The sequence below is a fragment of the Nerophis lumbriciformis genome, linkage group LG06 (assembly GCF_033978685.3).
Source record: "Nerophis lumbriciformis linkage group LG06, RoL_Nlum_v2.1, whole genome shotgun sequence".
NCBI classification, from domain to species: Eukaryota; Metazoa; Chordata; class Actinopteri; order Syngnathiformes; family Syngnathidae; genus Nerophis; species Nerophis lumbriciformis.
Genome location: NC_084553.2, coordinates 132,501 through 155,357, shown reverse-complemented (window position 1 = coordinate 155,357; position 22,857 = coordinate 132,501). Strand labels below are relative to the sequence as shown.

Below are 22,857 nucleotides of genomic sequence, written 5' to 3'. Positions count from 1 at the left end.
CCCGTACCCGCGAAGGAGGCGGGATGGAGGCCGCGGCCCCGCCTACCTAGCAGCTGATTGGCCGAGGAGGTGGTGAGGTTGAACTGCTGCTCCAGGTACTTGCCCAGGAAGGCGGCGAAGCCGGCGACCACGGCGATCTCCATGCAGGCGGCCAGCGTGATGCAGCTGAACACCGGGTTGGACAGCAGGTGGCGGGTGACCCGGGGGATGACTGCGGGATGAAAGGTGTCAGTGTGGAGGATGACTGCGGGATGAAAGGTGTCAGTGTGGAGGATGACTGCGGGATGAAAAGTGTCAAGTGTGGAGGATGACTGCGGGATGAAAAGTGTCAAGTGTGGAGGATGACTGCGGGATGAAAAGTGTCAGTGTGGAGGATGACTGCGGGATGAAAAGTGTCAAGTGTGGAGGATGACTGCGGGATGAAAAGTGTCAGTGTGGAGGATGACTGCGGGATGAAAGGTGTCAGTGTGGAGGATGACTGCGGGATGAAAGGTGTCAGTGTGGAGGATGACTGCGGGATGAAAAGTGTCAAGTGTGGAGGATGACTGCGGGATGAAAAGTGTCAAGTGTGGAGGATGACTGCGGGATGAAAGGTGTCAGTGTGGAGGATGACTGCGGGATGAAAGGTGTCAGTGTGGAGGATGACTGCGGGATGAAAGGTGTCAGTGTGGAGGATGACTGCGGGATGAAAGGTGTCAGTGTGGAGGATGACTGCGGGATGAAAGGTGTCAGTGTGGAGGATGACTGCGGGATGAAAGGTGTCAGTGTGGAGGATGACTGCGGGATGAAAAGTGTCAGTGTGGAGGATGACTGCGGGATGAAAAGTGTCATGTGTGTGTGAATGGGTAAATGTGGAAGTAGTATCAAAGCGCTTTGAGTACCTTGAAGGTAGAAAAGCGCTATACAAGTACAACCCATTTATCATTATTTAAGTGTGGAGGATGACTGTGGGATGAAAGGTGTCAGTGTGGAGGATGACTGCGGGATGAAAGGTGTCAGTGTGGAGGATGACTGCGGGATGAAAGGTGGAGGATGACTGCGGGATGAAAGGTGTCAGTGTGGAGGATGACTGCGGGATGAAAAGTGTCAGTGTGGAGGATGACTGCGGGATGAAAGGTGTCAGTGTGGAGGATGACTGCGGGATGAAAGGTGGAGGATGACTGCGGGATGAAAGGTGTCAGTGTGGAGGATGACTCTGGGATGAAAGGTGTCAGTGTGGAGGATGACTGCGGGATGAAAAGTGTCAAGTGTGGAGGATGACTGCGGGATGAAAGGTGGAGGATGACTGTGGGATGAAAAGTGTCAGTGTGGAGGATGACTGTGGGATGAAAGGTGTCAAGTGTGGAGGATGACTGCGGGATGAAAGGTGTGGAGGATGACTGCGGGATGAAAGGTGGAGGATGACTGCGGGATGAAAGGTGTCAGTGTGGAGGATGACTGCGGGACTAAAGGCTCACCTCTCAGGTGCTGGCACACGGACAGGCCGCTGTTGATGTCGAAGCCGTGGACGCCCCTGGAGGCCTGGTAGTCCAGGCTGAGGGGCGAGGGCAACATGGCCTGCTCGCTCTCGCCGTCCAGAACCTGCTGGTCCAGGGCCTGAGGGAAGCCGAACATGAAGAGGGCCGACAGGAAGAGTAAGGCACCGCACAGGAGGAAGCCCCCCCACCACGCCCCGATCCAGCGAGGGTCTTCTGGGGTGATGTCCAGCGTACCTTCAACACAACATACCACCATGTCACTCTATTATTATTATTATTATTATTATTATTCATGAAATTGCTACTCTTATTACAATGTCTCTGTATTCATTATTATCATTATTAGTATTATTACAATTCATATTACTTGTATTTATGTATTATGATGATTCATAATAATATTATTACCATCATTATTAGTCAATGTCACTTTATTCATTATTATTATTATTATTATTATTATTATTATTCATGAGATTGCTACTCTTATTACAATGTCTCTGTATTCATTATTATCATTATTAGTATTATTACAATTCATATTACTAGTATTTATGTATTATGATGATTCATAATAATATTATTACCATCATTATTAGTCAATGTCACTTTATTCATTATTATTATTCATGAGATTGCTACTCTTATTACAATGTCTCTTTATTCATTATTATCATTATTAGTATTATTACAATTCATATTACATATTAAGGTTAGGGTTAGGCATAAAGAAAAAGAGTTGGTTAGGGTTAGGGCTGGGGCTGGGGTTGGGGTTGTGGTTAGGGTTAGGGTTGGGGTTAGGGTTGGGGTTAGGGTTAGGGTAGGGGTTGGGGTTAGGGTTAGGGTTGGGGTTAGGGTTGAGGTTAGGGTTAGGCATAAAGAAAGAGTTGGCTAGGGTTACAGCTATGGTTAGGGTTGGGGTTAGGGTTAGGGTTAGGGCTAGGGTTAGGGTTGGGGTTGGGGTTGGGAGTAGGGTTAGGGTTGGGGTTAGGGTTGGGGTTAGGGTTAGAGTTAGGGTTAGGCATAAAGAAAATTAGTTGGTTAGGGGTAGGGCTGGGGTTAGGGTTGGGGTCAGGGTTGGAGTTAGGGTTGGGGTTAGGGTTAGGGTTAGGGTTGGGGTTGGGGTTAGGGTTAGGGTTGGGGTTAAGGTTAGGGTTAGGCATAAAGAAAAATAGTTGGTTAGGGTTAGGGCTGGGGTTGGGGTTGGGGTTGGGGTTAGGATTGGCGTTAGGGTTGGGGTTAGGGTTAGGGTTAGGGTTGGGGTTGGGGTTAGGGTTGGGGTTAGGGTTGAGGTTAGGGTTAGAGTTAGGCATAAAAAAAAGAGTTGGTTAGGGTTAGGGCTGGGGCTGGGGTTGGGGTTGTGGTTAGGGTTAGGGTTGGGGTTAGGGTTGGGGTTAGGTTTAGGGTAGGGGTTGGGGTTAGGGTTAGGGTTGAGGTTAGGGTTAGAGTTAGGCATAAAAAAAAGAGTTGGTTAGGGTTACAGCTATGGTTAGGGTTGGGGTTAGGGTTAGGGTTAGGGCTAGGGTTAGGGTTGGGGTTGGGGTTGGGAGTAGGGTTAGGGTTGGGGTTAGGGTTGGGGTTAGGGTTAGAGTTAGGGTTAGAGTTAGGGTTAGGCATAAAGAAAAAGAGTTGGTTAGGGTTAGGGCTGGGGCTGGGGTTGGGGTTGTGGTTAGGGTTAGGGTTGGGGTTAGGGTTGGGGTTAGGGTTAGGGTAGGGGTTGGGGTTAGGGTTAGGGTTGGGGTTAGGGTTGAGGTTAGGGTTAGAGTTAGGCATAAAAAAAAGAGTTGGTTAGGGTTACAGCTATGGTTAGGGTTGGGGTTAGGGTTAGGGTTAGGGCTAGGGTTAGGGTTGGGGTTGGGGTTGGGAGTAGGGTTAGGGTTGGGGTTAGGGTTGGGGTTAGGGTTAGGGTTAGGGTTAGGCATAAAGAAAATTAGTTGGTTAGGGGTAGGGCTGGGGTTAGGGTTGGGGTCAGGGTTGGAGTTAGGGTTGGGGTTAGGGTTAGGGTTAGGGTTGGGGTTGGGGTTAGGGTTAGGGTTGGGGTTAAGGTTAGGGTTAGGCATAAAGAAAAATAGTTGGTTAGGGTTAGGGCTGGGGTTGGGGTTGGGGTTGGGGTTGGGGTTGGGGTTAGGATTGGTGTTAGGGTTGGGGTTAGGGTTAGGGTTAGGGTTGGGGTTGGGGTTAGGGTTCGGGTTCGGGTTCGGGTTAGGGTTAGGGTTAGGCATAAAGAAAAATAGTTGGTTAGGGTTAGGGCTGGGGTTGGGGTTGGGGTTAGGGTTAGGATTAGGGTTAGGGTTAGGGTTAGGGTTAGGCATAAAGAAAAAGAGTTGGTTAGGGTTAGGGCTAGGGTTGGGGGTGGGGTTAAGGTTAGGGTTATGGTTGGGGTTAGGGTTAGGGTTAGGGTTAGGCATAAAGAAAATAGTTGGTTAGGGTTAGGGCTGGGGTTGGGGTTGGGGGTCAGGGTTGGGGTTAGGGTTGGGGTTAGGTTTAGGGTTAGGGTCGGGGTTGGGGTTGGGGTTAGGGTTAGGGTTAGAGTTAGGTATAGGGTTGGGGTTGGGGTTGGGGTTAAGGTTAGGGTTAGGTATAGGGTTGGGGTTGGGGTTAGGGTTAGGGTTAGGGCTAGGGTTAGGGTTAGGGTTGGGGTTAAGGTTAGGATTAGGGCTAGGGTTAGGGTTAGGGTTAGGTATAGGGTTGGGGTTGGGGTTAGGGTTAAAGGTCTTTTACCTTTAATATTATTATTGATATTATTATAATTAACAATTTACTTTTTATCCTTAACTATTCATATTTTTTATTACTTAAAGCACATGCTTTATAGTCTCATTTTTTCCCAACCAATATTTTTTTAACTATTGTGTTTTTATGTATTCATTTGATTTTATAAAAATAAAATACACTTCTTTTGTATTTAAAATAAATAAATAAATGAATACAAGTAAATAAATAAATAAATAATCGAATAAATAAATATACTATTATTTTTCAACAATCATTTTGCATAGGAAGTGAACTTAAATGACAAAATGTGAGAAAATAAAATACTATTGAAATCTAATCTATTATCATTATAATAACCTCTAAAGGCTTAGTGGCCACATGCGTGGACAGCACCTTTTAGCTCCTATTTCCAAAATGGTGTCCACTACTGAATTGGGGTCTTATGGCCACTTATGTGGACACTTATACTGCCATCTGCTGGTGTCAGAAGACATACAATGGAATTTGAAAATAAGAATTAGCATGTCACTAAACACGAAGTACACGTTTGTGTACTTATGGACTAAGTACATCATATCAAAAGATGATTCTTAGTTGTTATTCTAAGTAGAGTCCAATAATCCCAAATAGCAAAGAGAAATAAAAGAAGCATGTAAACAAACAGCTTGGGCCTTCAGAGGTTAATGAATGATAGACATGATCATAATAAAACTGCAATGTTTCCTTCAAGGTGTGATGAGAAGTGAGGGAGAGGAGGAGCGTGAACTCACTGGTGTCGATGAAGAAGGCGTCCACGTAGACTTTGGTACAGACGGAGCCTAAGATGAAGCCACAGGCCGGTCCAAACACTAACGTGGAAAATAAAATCCCTGCAAGACAGAGAGGAGGCCACATCAAGCACTTCACTTGTCTGACAGCAGAGGGCGCCACTCAAAAACATGCACATCATTTCAAGTGGAACACCACATCATTTAGAGTGGCCCAGCACATCATTTAAAGTGGAACACCACATCATTTAGAGTGGCCCAGCACATCATTTATTAGTGGAACACCACATCATTTAAAGTGGAACACCACATCATGTAATGTTGCCCACCACATCATTTAAAGTGACCCAGCACACCCGTTAATGTGGCCCAGCACATAATTTAAAATGGCCTTGAACATCATTCAAAGTGGCCCAGCACATCATTTAATGTGGCCCAGCATACCCTTTCATGTGGCCCAGCACACCATTTAAAGTGGCCCAGCACACCCTTTCATGTGGCCCAGCACATCATTTAATGTGGCCCATCACATAATTTTAATTTGGCCCAGCACACCCTTTCATGTGGCCCAGCACATCATTTAAAGTGGCCCATCACATAATTTAATGAACCCCAGCACACGCTTTCAAGTGGCCCAGCACATCATTTAAATTGGCCTTGAACATCATTCAAAGTGGCCTAACACATCATTTAATGTGGCCCTGCATACCCTTTCATGTGGCCCAGCACACCATTTAATGTGGCCCCGCACATCATTTAATGTGGCCCAGCACACCATTTAAATTGGCCCAGCACACGCTTTCAAGTGGCCCAGCACATCATTTAACATGGCCCAGCATATCATTTAAAACATCATTAAAAGTGGACCACCACATCATTTAAAATGGCCCACCACATAAATTAATGTGGCCCAGCACATCATTTAAGATGGCACGCCATTTAAAGTGGCACACCACTTAAAATGGCCCATCACACCATTTAATGCAGCCTATCACATCATTTAAAAATGGCCCAGCACATCATTTAGTGTGGCCCAGCACATCATTTAGTGTGGCCCAGCACATAATTTAATGAACCCCAGCACACGCTTTCTAGTGGCCCACAACATCATTTAAACAGGCCCTGCACTTAAATTGATGTAGCCCACCACGTCATTTAAAGTGACCCAGCACACCCTTTCATGTGGCCCAGCACATCATTTAAAGTGGCCCATCACATAATTTAATGAACCCCAGCACACGCTTTCTAGTGGCCCAGTACATCATTTAACATGGCCCAGCACATCATTTAACATTGCCCAGCATATCATTGAAAACATCATTAAAAGTGGACCACCACACAATTTAAAGTGGACCAGCACATCATTTAGTGTGGCCCAGCACATCATTTAAAGCGGTCCACCACATCATTTAACGTAGCCCACCACATCATTTAAAGTGACCCAGCACACCCTTTCTTGTGGCCCAGCACATCATTTAAATTGGCCCATCACATCATTTAATGAACCCCAGCACATGCTTTCAAGTGGCCCGGCACATCATTTAATATGGCCCGGCACATCATTTAATATGGCCCAGCATATCATTTAAAACATCATTAAAAGTGGACCACCACGTCATTTAAAATGTGCCACCACATAAATTAATGTGGCCCAGCACATCATTTAAAGTGGCACGCCATTTAAAGTGGCACACCACTTAAAATGGCCCATCACACCATTTAATGCAGCCTATCACATCATTTAAAAATGGCCCAGCACATCCTTTAGTGTGGCCCAGCACATCATTTAACACGGCCCACCACATCATTAAACTTGGCCCACAACATCATTTAAACAGGCCCTGCACTTAAATTGAATTAGCCCACCACATCATTTAAAGTTGCCCAGCACGTCATTTAGTGTGGCCCAGCACATCATTTTAAGTGGCCAACCACACAATTTAAAGTGGACCAGCACATCATTTAGGGTGGCCCAGCACATCATTTAAAGCGGTCCACCACATCATTTAATGTAGCCCAGCACATCATTTAAAGTTGCCCAGCACGTCATTTAGTGTGACCCAGCACATCATTTAAAGTGGTCCACCACATCATTTAATGTAGCCCACCCCATCATTTAAAGTGACCCAGCACACCCTTTCATGTGGCCCAGCACATCATTTAAATTGGCCCATCACATAATTTAATGAACCCCAGCACACGCTTTCAAATGGCCCAGCACATCATTTAAAACGGTCGTGCACATCATTTAAGGTGGCCCAGCACACGCTTTCATGTAGCCCAGCACATCATTTAAAGTGGCCCAGCACACGCTTTCATGTGGCCCAGCACATCATTTAAAGTGGTCCACCACATCATTTAACGTAGCCCACCACATCATTTAAAGTGACCCAGCACACCCTTTCATGTTGCCCAGCACATCATTTAAAACGGTCGTGCACATCATTTAAAGTGACCCAGCACATCATTTAATGAGGCCCACCACACCATTTAATGTAGCCCACCACATCATTTAAGGTGGCCCAGCACACGCTTTCAAGTGGCCCAGCACCTCATTTAATCTGGCCCAGCACATCATTTAAAGTGACCCAGCACACGCTTTCATGTGGCCCAGCACATCATTTAAAGTGGCCCATCACATAATTTAATGAACCCCAGCACACGCTTTCACATGGCCCAGCATATCATTTAAAACATCATTAAAAGTGGACCACCACGTCATTTAAAATGGCCCACCACATAAATTAATGTGGCCCAGCACATCATTTAAAGTGGCACGCCATTTAAAGTGGAACACCACTTAAAATGGCCCATCACACCATTTAATGCAGCCTATCACATCATTTAAAAATGGCCCAGCACATCCTTTAGAGTGGCCCAGCACATCATTTAAACGACCCACCACATCATTAAAATTGGCCCACAACATCATTTAAACAGGCCCTGCACATAAATTAATCTATCATTTAAAGTTGCCCAGCACGTCATTTAGGGTGGCCCAGCACATCATTTTAAGTGGCCCACCACACAATTTAAAGTGGACCAGCACGTCATTTAGTGTGGCCCAGCACATCATTTTAAGTGGCCCACCACACAATTTAAAGTGGACCAGCACATCATTTAGGGTGGCCCAGCACATCATTTAAAGCGGTCCACCACATCATTTAAAGTGACCCAGCACACCCTTTCATGTGGCCCAGCACACCCTTTCATGTGGCCCAGCACATCATTTAAATTGGCCCATCACATAATTTAATGAACCCCAGCACGCGCTTTCAAATGGCCCAGCACATCATTTAAAACGGTCGTGCACATCATTTAAGGTGGCCCAGCACACGCTTTCATGTGGCCCAGCACATCATTTAAAGTGGACCAGCACACGCTTTCATGTGGCCCAGCACATCATTTAAAGTGGACCAGCACATGCTTTCAAGTGGCCCAGCACATCATTTAAAGTGGCCCAGCACATCATTTAAAACGTCATTTAAGTCACCCACTACATCATTTAATGTAGCCCACCACATCATTTAAAGTGACCCAGCACACCCTTTCATGTGGCCCAGCACATCATTTAAATTGGCCCATCACATAATTTAATGAACCCCAGCACACGCTTTCAAATGACCCAGCACATCATTTAAATTGGCCCAGCACGTCATTTAAATTGGCCCAGCACGTCATTTAAGGTGGCCCAGCACACGCTTTCATGTGGCCCAGCACATCATTTAAAGTGGCCCAGCACACGCTTTCAGTGGCCCAGCACATCATTTAAAACGTCATTTAAGTCGGCCCACCACATCATTTAAAGTGACCCAGCACACCCTTTCATGTGGCCCAGCACATCATTTAAATTGGCCCATCACATAATTTAATGAACCCCAGCACGCGCTTTCAAATGGCCCAGCACATCATTTAAAACGGTCGTGCACATCATTTAAGGTGGCCCAGCACACGCTTTCATGTGGCCCAGCACATCATTTAAAGTGGCCCAGCACATCATTTAAATCGGCCCACCATGACATTTAAAGTGACCCAGCCCTCCATTTTGCCGGAAAAAAATAATCCATGCATATTTTGTAAGTGACATATTTCAGAATGCAGCAAATGATGATGATGCAGTAAACCACTTTCTAAAAATGAAAATAGAAATGAATATTTTTGATGTGCTCGTCTTCTGACTCCACATCAGTCGTTCATCACATCGAACACATTACAACACATTTCACCCTCAAATTGTAAAATTATTATTATTTTTTTTTTACAGCATTTTCTACAGTTTTCCCTCCATATTTGCGAAGTACAGTGTTGTCATGAACAGCAACACTGCAGATGTTCATGTGACGCAATTTGACTGTGAAAAAAATCAACAGAAAAAAAAAAGAGTACCGTATTTTCCGCACCATAAGGCGCCCTGGGTTATAAGCCGCGCCTTCAATGAACGGCATATTTCAAAACTTTGTCCACCTATAAGCCGCCCCGTGTTATAAGCCGCATCTAACTGCGCTAAAGGAATGTCAAAAAAACAGTCAGATAGGTCAGTCAAACTTTAATAATATATTAAAAACCAGCGTGATGTGGGCGCGCATGGAGTCGTATATCAACATGGACGGAGCTGCGTGAAAAAAGCCACCCGGCCTCTTCGCGTAAACTTCCCTTAACCACTCGCTCATCTTTTCTTCATCCATCCATCCCTTCGAGTTAGCTTTTATGATGACGCCGGCTGGAAAGGTCTCTTTTGGCAAGGTCTTCCTTTTGAATATCACCATGGGTGGAAGTTTCTGGCCATTAGCATGGCAAGCTAGAACCACAGTGAAGGACGACTTCTCATTCCCTGTGGTGCGAATATTCACCGTACGTGCTCCCGTTGTATCCACAGTGCGGTTCACAGGAATATCAAAAGTCAGTGGAACCTCGTCCATGTTGATAATGTTCTCTGGCCGGATCTTTTTTTCAGCTATCTTGTTTTTACAATATGCACGGAAAGTAGCCAGCTTTTCTTGAAAGTCTTTAGGCAGTTGCTGTGAAATAGTAGTCCGTGTGCGGATGGAGAGATTGCGTCTTTTCATGAACCGGAAACCTGTCGCTTAGTAGGAGCCATTTTGTGGTCTTTACAGATGTAAACACACAAAGGAAATGAAACGTAATATCCGCGCTCTTCTTCTTCTTCTACGGGGGCAGGTGGTTGCTTACAGTAGAAGAAGAAGCGCTTCCTGTTCTATGGGGGCGGGTGCTTACCTTGGCGGTTGCTTGCCGTAGAAGAAGAAGCGCTTCCTCTTCTACGGGGAAAAAAGATGGCGGCTGTTTACCGTAGTTGCGAGACCGAAACTTTATGAAAATGAATCTTAATATTAATCCATATATAAAGCGCACCGGGTTATAAGGCGCACTGTCAGCTTTTGAGTAAATTTGTGGTTTTTAGGTGCGGCTAATAGTGCGGAAAATACGTTACATTCTGGCCCTGTAACATTTTTTTTTTCACTTACAGTAATGTGAAGAAAAAAACACTGAAAATTTTACAATAAAATTTTTACGACTGAACTGCTACTTTTTTTTTTACTGTAAAATCTACAGATTGTATCTTTTTTTTAAATTTTTTTTTACATTGCACTAAAAAAATATGAAAATGAAATACTTTTTGAACATTAGTCACCACTTTCACACAGAAAGAAATGTTTTTCTCTTCAGACTTTGCGGACAATGAATCATCCTGGTGGATTGTTTCCAGGTGTGATGTTCCTCTCACTTATTGATCCCTCGCCACATATTATTTCCTGCAGGCGGATAAATAATCAAACAGGAAGTGGTGCAACATGGCGGCCGCTAAGTGGACAAGAAGAACCACAAACACAACACTCAGACTCTATTCACACCCTTTGTGTTTGTACTTTGTAGTACTGACATCTGTACACTACTCATGTAGTACTTTGTAGTACTGACATCTGTACGCTACTCTAGTATTTCAGGTAGTACTTTGTAGTACTGACATCTGTACGCTACTCTAGTATTTCATGTAGTACTTTGTAGTACTGACATCTCTACGCTACTCTAGTATTTCATGTAGTACTTTGTAGTACTGACATCTGTACACTACTCTAGTATTTCATGTAGTACTTTGTAGTACTCTGCACTGGGAAGCTAGTAAATACACATTTACTTGACTTTAAGATTTTAGGTCATAAATGTTATTTTATTATTATCTTTGTATTCAACAGTAAGCAAATAATAATAACTTTGTTTTGCTGTTGTTATATTTTCTAATACTTCTGAGTATCCTTTACATTCATTTCAGTTTGTCCTAAGTGTTTTGCCGTAGTTCAGGAAGTAGTCTTTGCCAGAAAGCAGAATGTCTTTTGTTGAGCCCTACAAAGTGTTAATTCATTTTTGTTGGATTACTATTGGATGTTGCTGGGATTGTATTGTTATTGTATTATTGTGTATTATTTTGTTGTACTACTATTGGATTGTTTTGTGTCATGTTTGTGTGTCCTCTCAATTGCTCTGTTGATTGCTATTCTGAATGTTGCTGGAATTGTATTATTATTATTATTATTGTGTATTATTTTGTTAAATTACTATTGGATTGTTTTGTGTCATGTTTGTGTGTCCTCTCAATTGCTCTGTTGATTGCTATTCTGAATGTTGCTGGAATTGTATTATTATTATTGTGTATTATTTTGTTAAATTACTATTGGATTGTTTTGTGTCATGTTTGTGTGTCCTCTCAATTGCTCCGTTGATCGCTATTCTGAATGTTGCTGGAATTGTATTATTGTGTATTTTTTTGATGGATTACTATTGGATTGTTTTATGTCATGTTTGTGTGTCCTCTCAATTGCTCCGTTGATCGCTATTCTGAATGTTGCCGGAATTGTATTACTATTGTATTACTGTGTATTATTTTGTTGGATTACTATTGGAATGTTTTGTGTCATGTTTGTGTGTCCTCTTAATTGCTCTAATGATCGCTATTCTGAATGTTGCTGGAATTGTATTGTTATTGTATTATTGTGTATTATTTTGTTGGACTATCGGATTGTTTTGTGTCATGTTTGTGTGTGTCCTCTCAATTGCTCTGTTGATTGCTATTCTGAATGTTGCTGGAATTGTATTATTATTATTGTGTATTATTTTGTTAAATTACTATTGGAATGTTTTGTGTCATGTTTGTGTGTCCTCTCAATTGCTCCGTTGATCGCTATTCTGAATGTTGCTGGAATTGTATTATTGTGTATTATTTTGATGGATTACTATTGGATTGTTTTGTGTCATGTTTGTGTGTCCTCTCAATTGCTTTGTTGATTGCTATTCTGAATGTTGCTGGAATTGTATTACTATTGTATTATTGTGTATTATTTTGTTGGATTACATTGGATTGTTTTATGTCATGTTTGTGTGTCCTCTCAATTGCTTTGTTGATTGCTATTCTGAATGTTGCTGGAATTGTATTACTATTGTATTATTGTGTATTATTTTGTTGGATTACCATTGGATTGTTTTGTGTCATGTTTGTGTGTCCTCTCAATTGCTTTGTTGATTGCTAGTCTGGATGTTGCTGGGATTGTATTGTTATTGTATTATTGTGTATTATTTTGTTGTACTACTATTGGATTGTTTGGTGTCATGTTTGTGTGTCCTCTCAATTGCTCTGTTGATTGCTATTCTGAATGTTGCTGGAATTGTATTATTATTATTGTGTATTATTTTGTTGGATTACTATTGGAATGTTTTGTGTCATGTTTGTGAGTCCTCTCAATTGCTCTGTTGATTGCTAGTCTGGATGTTGCTGGCATTGTATTATTGTGTATTATTTTGTTGTACTACTATTGGATTGTTTTATGTCATGCCTGTGTGTCCTCTCAATTGCTTTGTTGATTGCTATTCTGAATGTTGCTGGAATTGTATTACTATTGTATTATTGTGTATTATTTCGTTGGATTACTATTGGATTGTTTTGTGTCATGTTTGTGTGTCCTCTCAATTGCTTTGTTGATTGCTAGTCTGGATGTTGCTGGGATTGTATTGTTATTGTATTATTGTGTATTATTTTGTTGTACTACTATTGGATTGTTTTGTGTCATGTTTGTGTGTCCTCTCAATTGCTCTGTTGATTGCTATTCTGAATGTTGCTGGAATTGTATTATTATTATTGTGTATTATTTTGTTGGATTACTATTGGATTGCTTTGTGTCATGTTTGTGTGTCCTCTTAATTGCTCTAATGATCGCTATTCTGAATGTTGCTGGAATTGTATTATTATTGTATTATTTTGTTGGATTACTATTGGATTGTTTTATGTCATGTTTGTGTGTCCTCTCAATTGCTTTGTTGATTGCTATTCTGAATGTTGCTGGCATTGTATTGTTATTGTATTGTTGTGTATTATTTTTTTGGACTATTGGATTGTTTTGTGTCATGTTTGTGTGTCCTCTTAATTGCTCTAATGATCGTTATTCTGAATGTTGCTGGAATTGTATTATTATTATTGTGTATTATTTTGTTAAATTACTATTGGAATGTTTTGTGTCATGTTTGTGTGTCCTCTCTATTGCTCCGTTGATCGCTATTCTGAATATTGCTGGAATTGTATTATTGTGTATTTTTTTGATGGATTACTATTGGATTGTTTTGTGTCATGTTTGTGTGTCCTCTCAATTGCTCTGTTGATTGATATTCTGAATGTTGCTGGAATTGTATTATTGTGTATTATTTTGTTGGAAGACTTTTGGATTGTTTTGTGTCATGTTTGTGTGTCCTCTCAATTGCTCTAATGATCGCTATTCTGAATGTTGCTGGAATTGTATTACTATTGTATTATTGTGTATTATTTTGTTGGATTACATTGGATTGTTTTATGTCATGTTTGTGAGTCCTCTCAATTGCTTTGTTGATTGCTAGTCTGGATGTTGCTGGGATTGTATTGTTATTGTATTATTGTGTGTTATTTTTTTGGACTATTGGATTGTTTTGTGTCATGTTTGTGTGCCCTCTCAATTGCTCTGTTGATTGCTATTCTGAATGTTGCTGGAATTGTATTATTATTATTGTGTATTATTTTGTTGGATTACAATTGGAATGTTTTGTGTCATGTTTGTGTGTCCTCTCAATTGCTCTGTTGATCGCTATTCTGAATGTTGCTGGAATTGTATTATTGTGTATTATTTTGATGGATTACTATTGGATTGTTTTGTGTCATGTTTGTGTGTCCTCTCAATTAATCTGTTGATTGCTATTCTGAATGTTGCTGGAATTGTGTTATTATTATTGTGTATTATTTTGTTGGACCACTTTTGGATTGTTTTGGGTCATGTTTGTGTATCCTATCAGTTATTCGAAATGTTGCTGGAATTGTATTATTATTGTACTATTGTGTATTATTTTATTGGACTGATTAAAAAAAATAATTATTGTTTGCGCTTGCCAAAAGTGCTGGGGCCCCCAGAAGTCCAGAAGTCCAGAAGTCCAGAAGTCCAGAAGTCCATTACCTCAGCGTTTGGTCTCCTTGAGCTCCTTAAGGCCCAACTTGAGAGAGGAAGTCAAACCTTCCACTCCATTATTCCTTCACAATCAACTTCACGTCCAATACTTTAATTGCTTGTTCTAATTCATTTGGACGGCGCTAAACTTTTAATTAGCGCCGCGAGGCCGAATGTAAATCTTTTATCGATCGACCCGAGCCCGGATCACGGGCGCGTCGGCACGGACAAAAAGGCAATCAGCGGAATATGACAGCCGGCAGATGACTCCGCAGGACGAGCGAGGTCTTTAGGAGCGGACAGGAAAAGGTTTGAGAGGGAAGGAGGCGACCTCTCTAAGCTGGGCTCAGTTTGACCATAGTTTTCCTATGCAGAGTAGAAAGCTTCTCCGATATGTTATCCAATTTTGCGAGTCAATTCCAAAATCGACAAAGTCCGAATGCCCAACCCAACCGCCGGGATGGGCAGCCTTTGGGTTCCTCGAAGGGCTAACGTCAGAGGTCACATGACGTGACAACCTCCGAGGAAGGCGGCGGTTGGAGCCAAAACCGTCAGATAGAGAAATGACCACAGAAGTCTGGCTATAAGAATAACAAATTGCATCCTCCAACGGCTGTCCTTGTCTTCCGAATTTGTCGATAGATCAGAGCAACGCTCGATCCAATCAGCGGATGACCTGCTGATAGATATCTTAGACCAGGGGTGTCCAAAATACGGCCCCAATCGGCCAATCTCCTTGTTAAACCTGTCACAGGTCCCTTGAAGAGCAGGGAAACCTGCAAAACAGGCTTGTAGGGATGAAAAAGCCTCTGTGTTTTTTCCTGACCTAACGAATATTCCTCTCTACCACGGTATTGATATATATATATATGTATATATAAATATTTTTTTATTATTTTTTTAAATTTTATTTATATATTTATTTCATTAATTTTTTATAACATTTTTAGTTCCTTTATTTTTTTTAACAATATATATATATATATGTTGATATATTTTACTGCATCAAAAAATAATAATGATTAAAAAAAAATCTAATTAAAAATATACAATTGTAATTTTTCTATTTGCTTTTTTAAATTCATATTTATTTAATTTATTTATTTTGTTTATTTTATTTATTTCATTTATTTTTTATTACCAATGTGTATATTTTTGATATATTTTACTACATCAAAATTAAGTCTAAAAAAAATAAATCAAATGAAAAAAATACAATCTTTATTTTTTTTTAAATGTGCCTATTTTTTAATTCGTATTTATTTCATTTATTTCATTTGTTGTATTTATTTAATCTATTTTGTGCATTTTATTTGTATTTTTATTCTATTTGTATTTTCTTAATTTTCTTAATACATTTTTTTATCAAATTAAAAAAAATACAATCTTTATTTTATTAATTTTTGTTCTTTCTTTTTGTATATTTAAATATCATATAAAATAAATCAAAATGCACTGATAAAAATAAATGAAATGAATTAAATACAAAATAAAAAAATTCTATAAAAAATACATATATATATATATATATATATATATATATATACACACCCACATATGGGGGTGTCAAAAAAATGTCTTTGATTAATTTTCAGATCAATCGCGATTCTTATTTGTAACAATTGTTAATCGGTTTAAAAAAAAATCTAAAATCGATTTTTTTGTATTATTTTGTTTTTCAATCTGATCTGTCCAGCCAGTCAGACAAATCACATTGTTGATGCAGATGATCTAAATCTGCTGAACAGATTTACTTTAGAAAAGTGAAGTGTTGGATACCTATGTGAAATTCCATATAAGTTCCAAATAAGTTCCAAATAAGTCTTTGATGAGCATTCCTCAACTTTCTCAGTCTTTTTTGCCACTTGTGCCAGCTTTTTTGAAACATGTCGCAGGCATCAAATTCCAAATGAGCTAATATTTGCAAAGATTAACAAAGTTTCTCAGTGTGAACATGAAATATCTTGTCTTTGCAGTCTATTCAATTGAATATAAGTTGAAAACGTGACAACTTCACTGGGTTTGTATAAATATTGGCACTTTCATGCTAGTTTGTTCTTGGAAACATGAAAGGTTTGATGGAATTCCGATGATCTTCCCAGCGTGTTGCTGAATCAGCGTGTTGTGCAAGACGGTGGCCGCAGGAGGACAAGGTCACGGGAAGAATTGCACGCCGGCATTATGGCGGCGTTCAATCACCGGCAAAAGGTGCGCCAATAAGAGCGAGCCGGGCCCAACGCTGAGTCAGCGCCCGCCGCTTCCTCGCCTGTCCCGGCGAGGGAGCGTAATAACTCCAGTGGAGTGAAAAGATTTTTGCTGCAGTGGCCGCGCATGCAGCGCTTCATTACACGCATTACGGCCATGAAAGGAGGCGGCCATGTGAGCAAAGGAGCCACGCTGAGCCGCGCCAACAACACCCGGGCTCTCTTTTGTCGTAAACAATCCCAGGGCACTCACAGCGCCTTCTACTCCGTGTTTATTGTGGAAAATGACACAATGCAGAAATGTTAGTAATAGTTTAGTCTCCATGTATGTTTTCATGTGACTCTGATGGCACACTTGTGACATCACTGCTTGCTAAACAATAACACGACAATGCCTTCGCTTGTTCTGAGGGTACAAGCAAAACCCTGCCTATTAGAGGATTTCTTTCAATTCTACATCGTTTTTTTTTTTAATTAACTTTTTTTTTTCATTTGTATTTATTTTATTTATTTTGTTTATTTTATTTATTTTTTTATTTCATTTTTAGTGCCTTTATTCTTTTAACAATATGTATATTTTTTATATATTTTACTACTAAAAAAATAAATCAAATGAAAAAAAATATAATCTTTTCTTTGGTTGCTTTTTTCATTTATTTAATTTATTTAATTTATTTTATTCATTTGATTTATTGTATTTATTTTTTGTTACCAATGTGTATATTTTGTATGTATTTTACTACATCAAAATTAAATCTAAAAAAATAAATCAAATGAAAAAAATACATTCTTTTTTTTATATTTGCTTATTTTTTATTTGTATTTATTTTATTAGTTTTATTTTTACATCTATTTTGTTTATTTCATTTTTATTTTCTTGATTTTTTATTACCAATGTGTATATTTTGTATGTATTTTACTACATCAAAATAAAAAATAAAAAATTAATCAAATAAAAAAATACAATCTTTATTTTATTCATTTCATTTATTGTATTTTTTTTTACCAATGTGTATATTTTGTATATATTTTACTACATCAAAATTAAATCTAAAAAAATAAATCAAATGAAAAAAATACAATCTTTTTTTTATTTGCCTATTTTTTTATTTGTATTTGATTCATTTATTTTATTTGTTTTATTTTTTACATCTATTTTGTTTATTTCATTTTTATTTTCTTAATTTTTTATTACCAATGTGTATATTTTGTATGTATTTTACTACATCAAAATTAAATCTAAAAAAATTAATCAAATGAAAAAAATACATTCTTTTTTTTTATATTTGCTTATTTTTTATTTGTATTTATTTTATTTGTTTTATTTTTACATCTATTTTGTTTATTTCATTTTTATTTTCTTAATTTTTTACAAATGTTTATATTTTGATATATTTTACTACATCAAAATAAAAAATAAAAAATTAATCAAATAAAAAAATACAATTTTTATTTTATTCATTTCATTTATTGTATTTTTTTTTTTTACCAATGTGTATATTTTGTATATATTTTACTACATCAAGATTAAATCTAAAAAAATAAATCAAATGAAAAAAATACAATCTTTTTTTTTATTTGCCTATTTTTTTATTTGTATTTGATTCATTTATTTTATTTGTTTTATTTTTTACATCTATTTTGTTTATTTCATTTTTATTTTCTTAATTTTTTATTACCAATGTGTATATTTTGTATGTATTTTACTACATCAAAATTAAATCTAAAAAAATTAATCAAATGAAAAAAATACATTCTTTTTTTTTATATTTGCTTATTTTTTATTTGTATTTATTTTATTTGTTTTATTTTTACATCTATTTTGTTTATTTCATTTTTATTTTCTTAATTTTTTACAAATGTTTATATTTTGATATATTTTACTACATCAAAATAAAAAATAAAAAATTAATCAAATAAAAAGATACAATTTTTATTTTATTCATTTCATTTATTGTATTTTTTTTTTTTACCAATGTGTATATTTTGTATATATTTTACTACATCAAGATTAAATCTAAAAAAATAAATCAAATGAAAAAAATACAATCTTTTTTTTTATTTGCCTATTTTTTATTTGTATTTGATTCATTTATTTTATTTATTTTATTTGTTTTATTTTTACATCTATTTTGTTTATTTCATTTTTATTTTCTTAATTTTTTTTTTACAAATGTTTATCCATCCATCCTTTTTCTACCGCTTAATCCCTTCGGGGTAGCGGGGGGCGCTGGAGCCTATCTCAGCTACAATCGGGCGGAAGGCGGGGTACACCCTGGACAAGTCGCCAACTCATCGCAGTTAATTTCATTTTTAGTTCGTTTATTTTTTTTAACAATATGTATATTTTGATATATTTTACTGCATCAAAATTAAATTTTAAAAAAAGAAATCAAATGAAAAAAATATAATCTTTTTTTGGTTGCTTTTTTCCATTTATTTAATTTATTTAATTTAATACATTTATTTTATTTATTTTATTCATTTCATTTATTGTATTGTATTTTTTTTTTTACCAATGTGTATATTTTGTATATATTTTACTACATCAAAATGAAATCTAAAAATATAAATCAAATGAAAAAAATACAATCTTTTTTTTTCTTTGCCTATTTTTTATTTGTAATTGATTCATTTATTTTATTTGTTTTATTTTTACATCTATTTTGTTTATTTCATTTTTATTTTCTTAATTTTTTTTTTTACAAATGTTTATCCATCCATCCATTTTCTACCGCTTAATCCCTTCGGGGTCGTGGGGGTCGCTGGAGCCTATCTCAGCTACAATCGGGCGGAAGGCGGTGTACACCCTGGACAAGTCGCCAGCTCATCGCAGTTAATTTCATTTTTAGTTCCTTTATTTTTTTTAACAATATGTATATTTTGATATATTTTACTGCATCAAAATTAAATTTAAAAAAAATAAATCAAATGAAAAAAATATAATCTTTTTTTGGTTGCTTTTTTCATTTATTTAATTTATTTAATTTATTTAATTTAATACATTTATTTTATTTATTTTATTCATTTCATTTATTGTATTGTATTTTTTTTTTTACCAATGTGTATATTTTGTATATATTTTACTACATCAAAATGAAATCTAAAAAAATAAATCAAATGAAAAAAATACAATCTTTTTTTTTATTTGCCTATTTTTTATTTGTATTTGATTCATTTATTTTATTTGTTTTATTTTTACATCTATTTTGTTTATTTCATTTTTATTTTCTTAATTTTTTTTTTTACAAATGTTTATCCATCCATCCATTTTCTACCGCTTAATCCCTTCGGGTCGTGGGGGTCGCTGGAGCCTATCTCAGCTACAATCGGGCGGAAGGCGGTGTACACCCTGGACAAGTCGCCAGCTCATCGCAGTTAATTTCATTTTTAGTTCCTTTATTTTTTTTAACAATATGTATATTTTGATATATTTTACTGCATCAAAATTAAATTTTAAAAAAATAAATCAAATGAAAAAAATATAATCTTTTTTTGGTTGCTTTTTTCATTTATTTAATTTATTTAATGTAATACATTTATTTTATTTATTTTATTCATTTCATTTATTGTATTGTATTTTTTTTTTTTACCAATGTGTACATTTTGTATATATTTTACTACATCAAGATTAAATCTAAAAAAATAAATCAAATGAAAAAAATACAATCTTTTTTTTATTTGCCTATTTTTTTATTTGTATTTGATTCATTTATTTTATTTGTTTTATTTTTACATCTATTTTGTTTATTTCATTTTTATTTTCTTAATTTTTTTTTTTACAAATGTTTATCCATCCATCCATTTTCTACCGCTTATTCCCTTTTGGGGTGGCGGGGGGCGCTGGAGCCTATCTCAGCTACAATCGGGCGGAAGGCGGGGTACACCCTGGACAAGTCGCCACCTCATCGCAGTTAATTTCATTTTTAGTTCCTTTATTTTTTTTAACAATATGTATATTTTGATATATTTTACTGCATCAAAATTAAATTTTAAAAAAAGAAATCAAATGAAAAAAATATAATCTTTTTTTTGGTTGCTTTTTTCATTTATTTCATTTATTTAATTTAATAAATTTATTTTATTTATTTTATTCATTTCATTTATTATATTGTATTTATTTTTTTTACCAATGTGTATATTTTGTATATATTTTACTACATCAAGATTAAATCTAAAAAAATTAATCAAATGAAAAAAATACAATCTTTTTTTTATTTGCCTATTTTTTTATTTGTATTTGATTCATTTATTTTATTTGTTTTATTTTTACATCTATTTTGTTTATTTCATTTTTATTTTCTTAATTTTTTTTTTACAAATGTTTATCCATCCATCCATTTTCTACCGCTTATTCCCTTTTGGGGTGGCGGGGGGCGCTGGAGCCTATCTCAGCTACAATCGGGCGGAAGGCGGGGTACACCCTGGACAAGTCGCCACCTCATCGCAGTTAATTTCATTTTTAGTTCCTTTATTTTTTTTAACAATATGTATATTTTGATATATTTTACTGCATCAAAATTAAATTTTAAAAAAAGAAATCAAATGAAAAAAATATAATCTTTTTTTTGGTTGCTTTTTTCATTTATTTCATTTATTTAATTTAATAAATTTATTTTATTTATTTTATTCATTTCATTTATTGTATTGTATTTTTTTTTTTTACCAATGTGTATATTTTGTATATATTTTACTACATCAAGATTAAATCTAAAAAAATAAATCAAATGAAAAAAATACAATCTTTTTTTTATTTGCCTATTTTTTTATTTGTATTTGATTCATTTATTTTATTTGTTTTATTTTTACATCTATTTTGTTTATTTCATTTTTATTTTCTTAATTTTTTTTTTACAAATGTTTATCCATCCATCCATTTTTCTACCGCTTATTCCCTTTTGGGGTCGCGGGGGGCGCTGGAGCCTATCTCAGCTACAATCGGGCGGAAGGCGGGGTACACCCTGGACAAGTCGCTACCTCATCGCAGTTAATTTCATTTTTAGTTCCTTTATTTTTTTTAACAATATGTATATTTTGATATATTTTACTGCATCAAAATTAAATTTTAAAAAAAGAAATCAAATGAAAAAAATATAATCTTTTTTTTGGTTGCTTTTTTCATTTTTTTAATTTAATACATTTATTTTATTTATTTTATTCATTTCATTTATTGTATTTTTTCTTTTTACCAATGTGTATATTTTGTATATATTTTACTACATCAAGATTAAATCTAAAAAAATAAATCAAATGAAAAAAATACAATCTTTTTTTTATTTGCCTATTTTTTTATTTGTATTTGATTCATTTATTTTATTTATTTTATTTGTTTTATTTTTACATCTATTTTGTTTATTTCATGTTTATTTTCTTAATTTTTTTTTTACAAATGTTTATCCATCCATCCATTTTCTACCGCTTAATCCCTTCGGGGTCGCGGGGGGCGCTGGAGCCTATCTCAGCTACAATCGGGCGGAAGGCGGGGTACACCCTGGACAAGTCACCACCTCATCGCAGTTAATTTCATTTTTAGTTCCTTTATTTTTTTTAAACAATATGTATATTTTGATATATTTTAGTGCGTCAAAATTAAATTTTAAAAAAAGAAATCAAATGAAAAAAATACAATCTTTTTTTTATTTGCCTATTTTTTTATTTTATTTGTTTTATTTTTACATCTATTCTGTTTATTTCATTTTTATTTTCTTAATTTTTTTACAAATGTTTATATTTTGATATATTTTACTACATCAAAATAAAAAATAAAAATTAATCAAATAAAAAAATACAATCTTTATTTTATTCATTTCATTTATTGTATTTTTTTTTTTTACCAATGTGTATATTTTGTATATATTTTACTACATCAAAATTAAATCTAAAAAAATAAATCAAATGAAAAAAATACAATCTTTTTTTATTTGCCTATTTTTTTATTTGTATTTGATTCATTTATTTTATTTGTTTTATTTTTACATCTATTTTGTTTATTTCATTTTTATTTTCTTAATTTTTTATTACCAATGTGTATATTTTGTATGTATTTTACTACATCAAAATTAAATCTAAAAAAATAAATCAAATGAAAAAAATACATTCTTTTTTTTAATATTTGCTTATTTTTTATTTGTATTTATTTTATTTTTACATCTATTTTGTTTATTTCATTTTTATTTTCTTAATTTTTTTTACAAATGTTTATATTTTGATATATTTTACT

The 22,857-nt window shown here is 35.7% G+C and overlaps 1 protein-coding gene across 1 annotated transcript in view; it reads right to left on the bottom strand.

The window, feature by feature from the left end:
* The window catches only part of LOC133608401 (solute carrier organic anion transporter family member 3A1-like), an 86,971-nt gene that overhangs the window by 17,475 nt on the left and 46,639 nt on the right, over window positions 1-22,857 (bottom strand). Inside the window, exons 3-5 of the mRNA XM_061963609.2 lie at window positions 4,964-5,062; window positions 1,458-1,712; window positions 47-211 (exon numbers count right to left, since the gene is read on the bottom strand). Coding sequence (XP_061819593.1) covers window positions 47-211; window positions 1,458-1,712; window positions 4,964-5,062 — 519 coding nt within the window. The remainder of the gene's footprint in view (window positions 1-46; window positions 212-1,457; window positions 1,713-4,963; window positions 5,063-22,857) is intronic.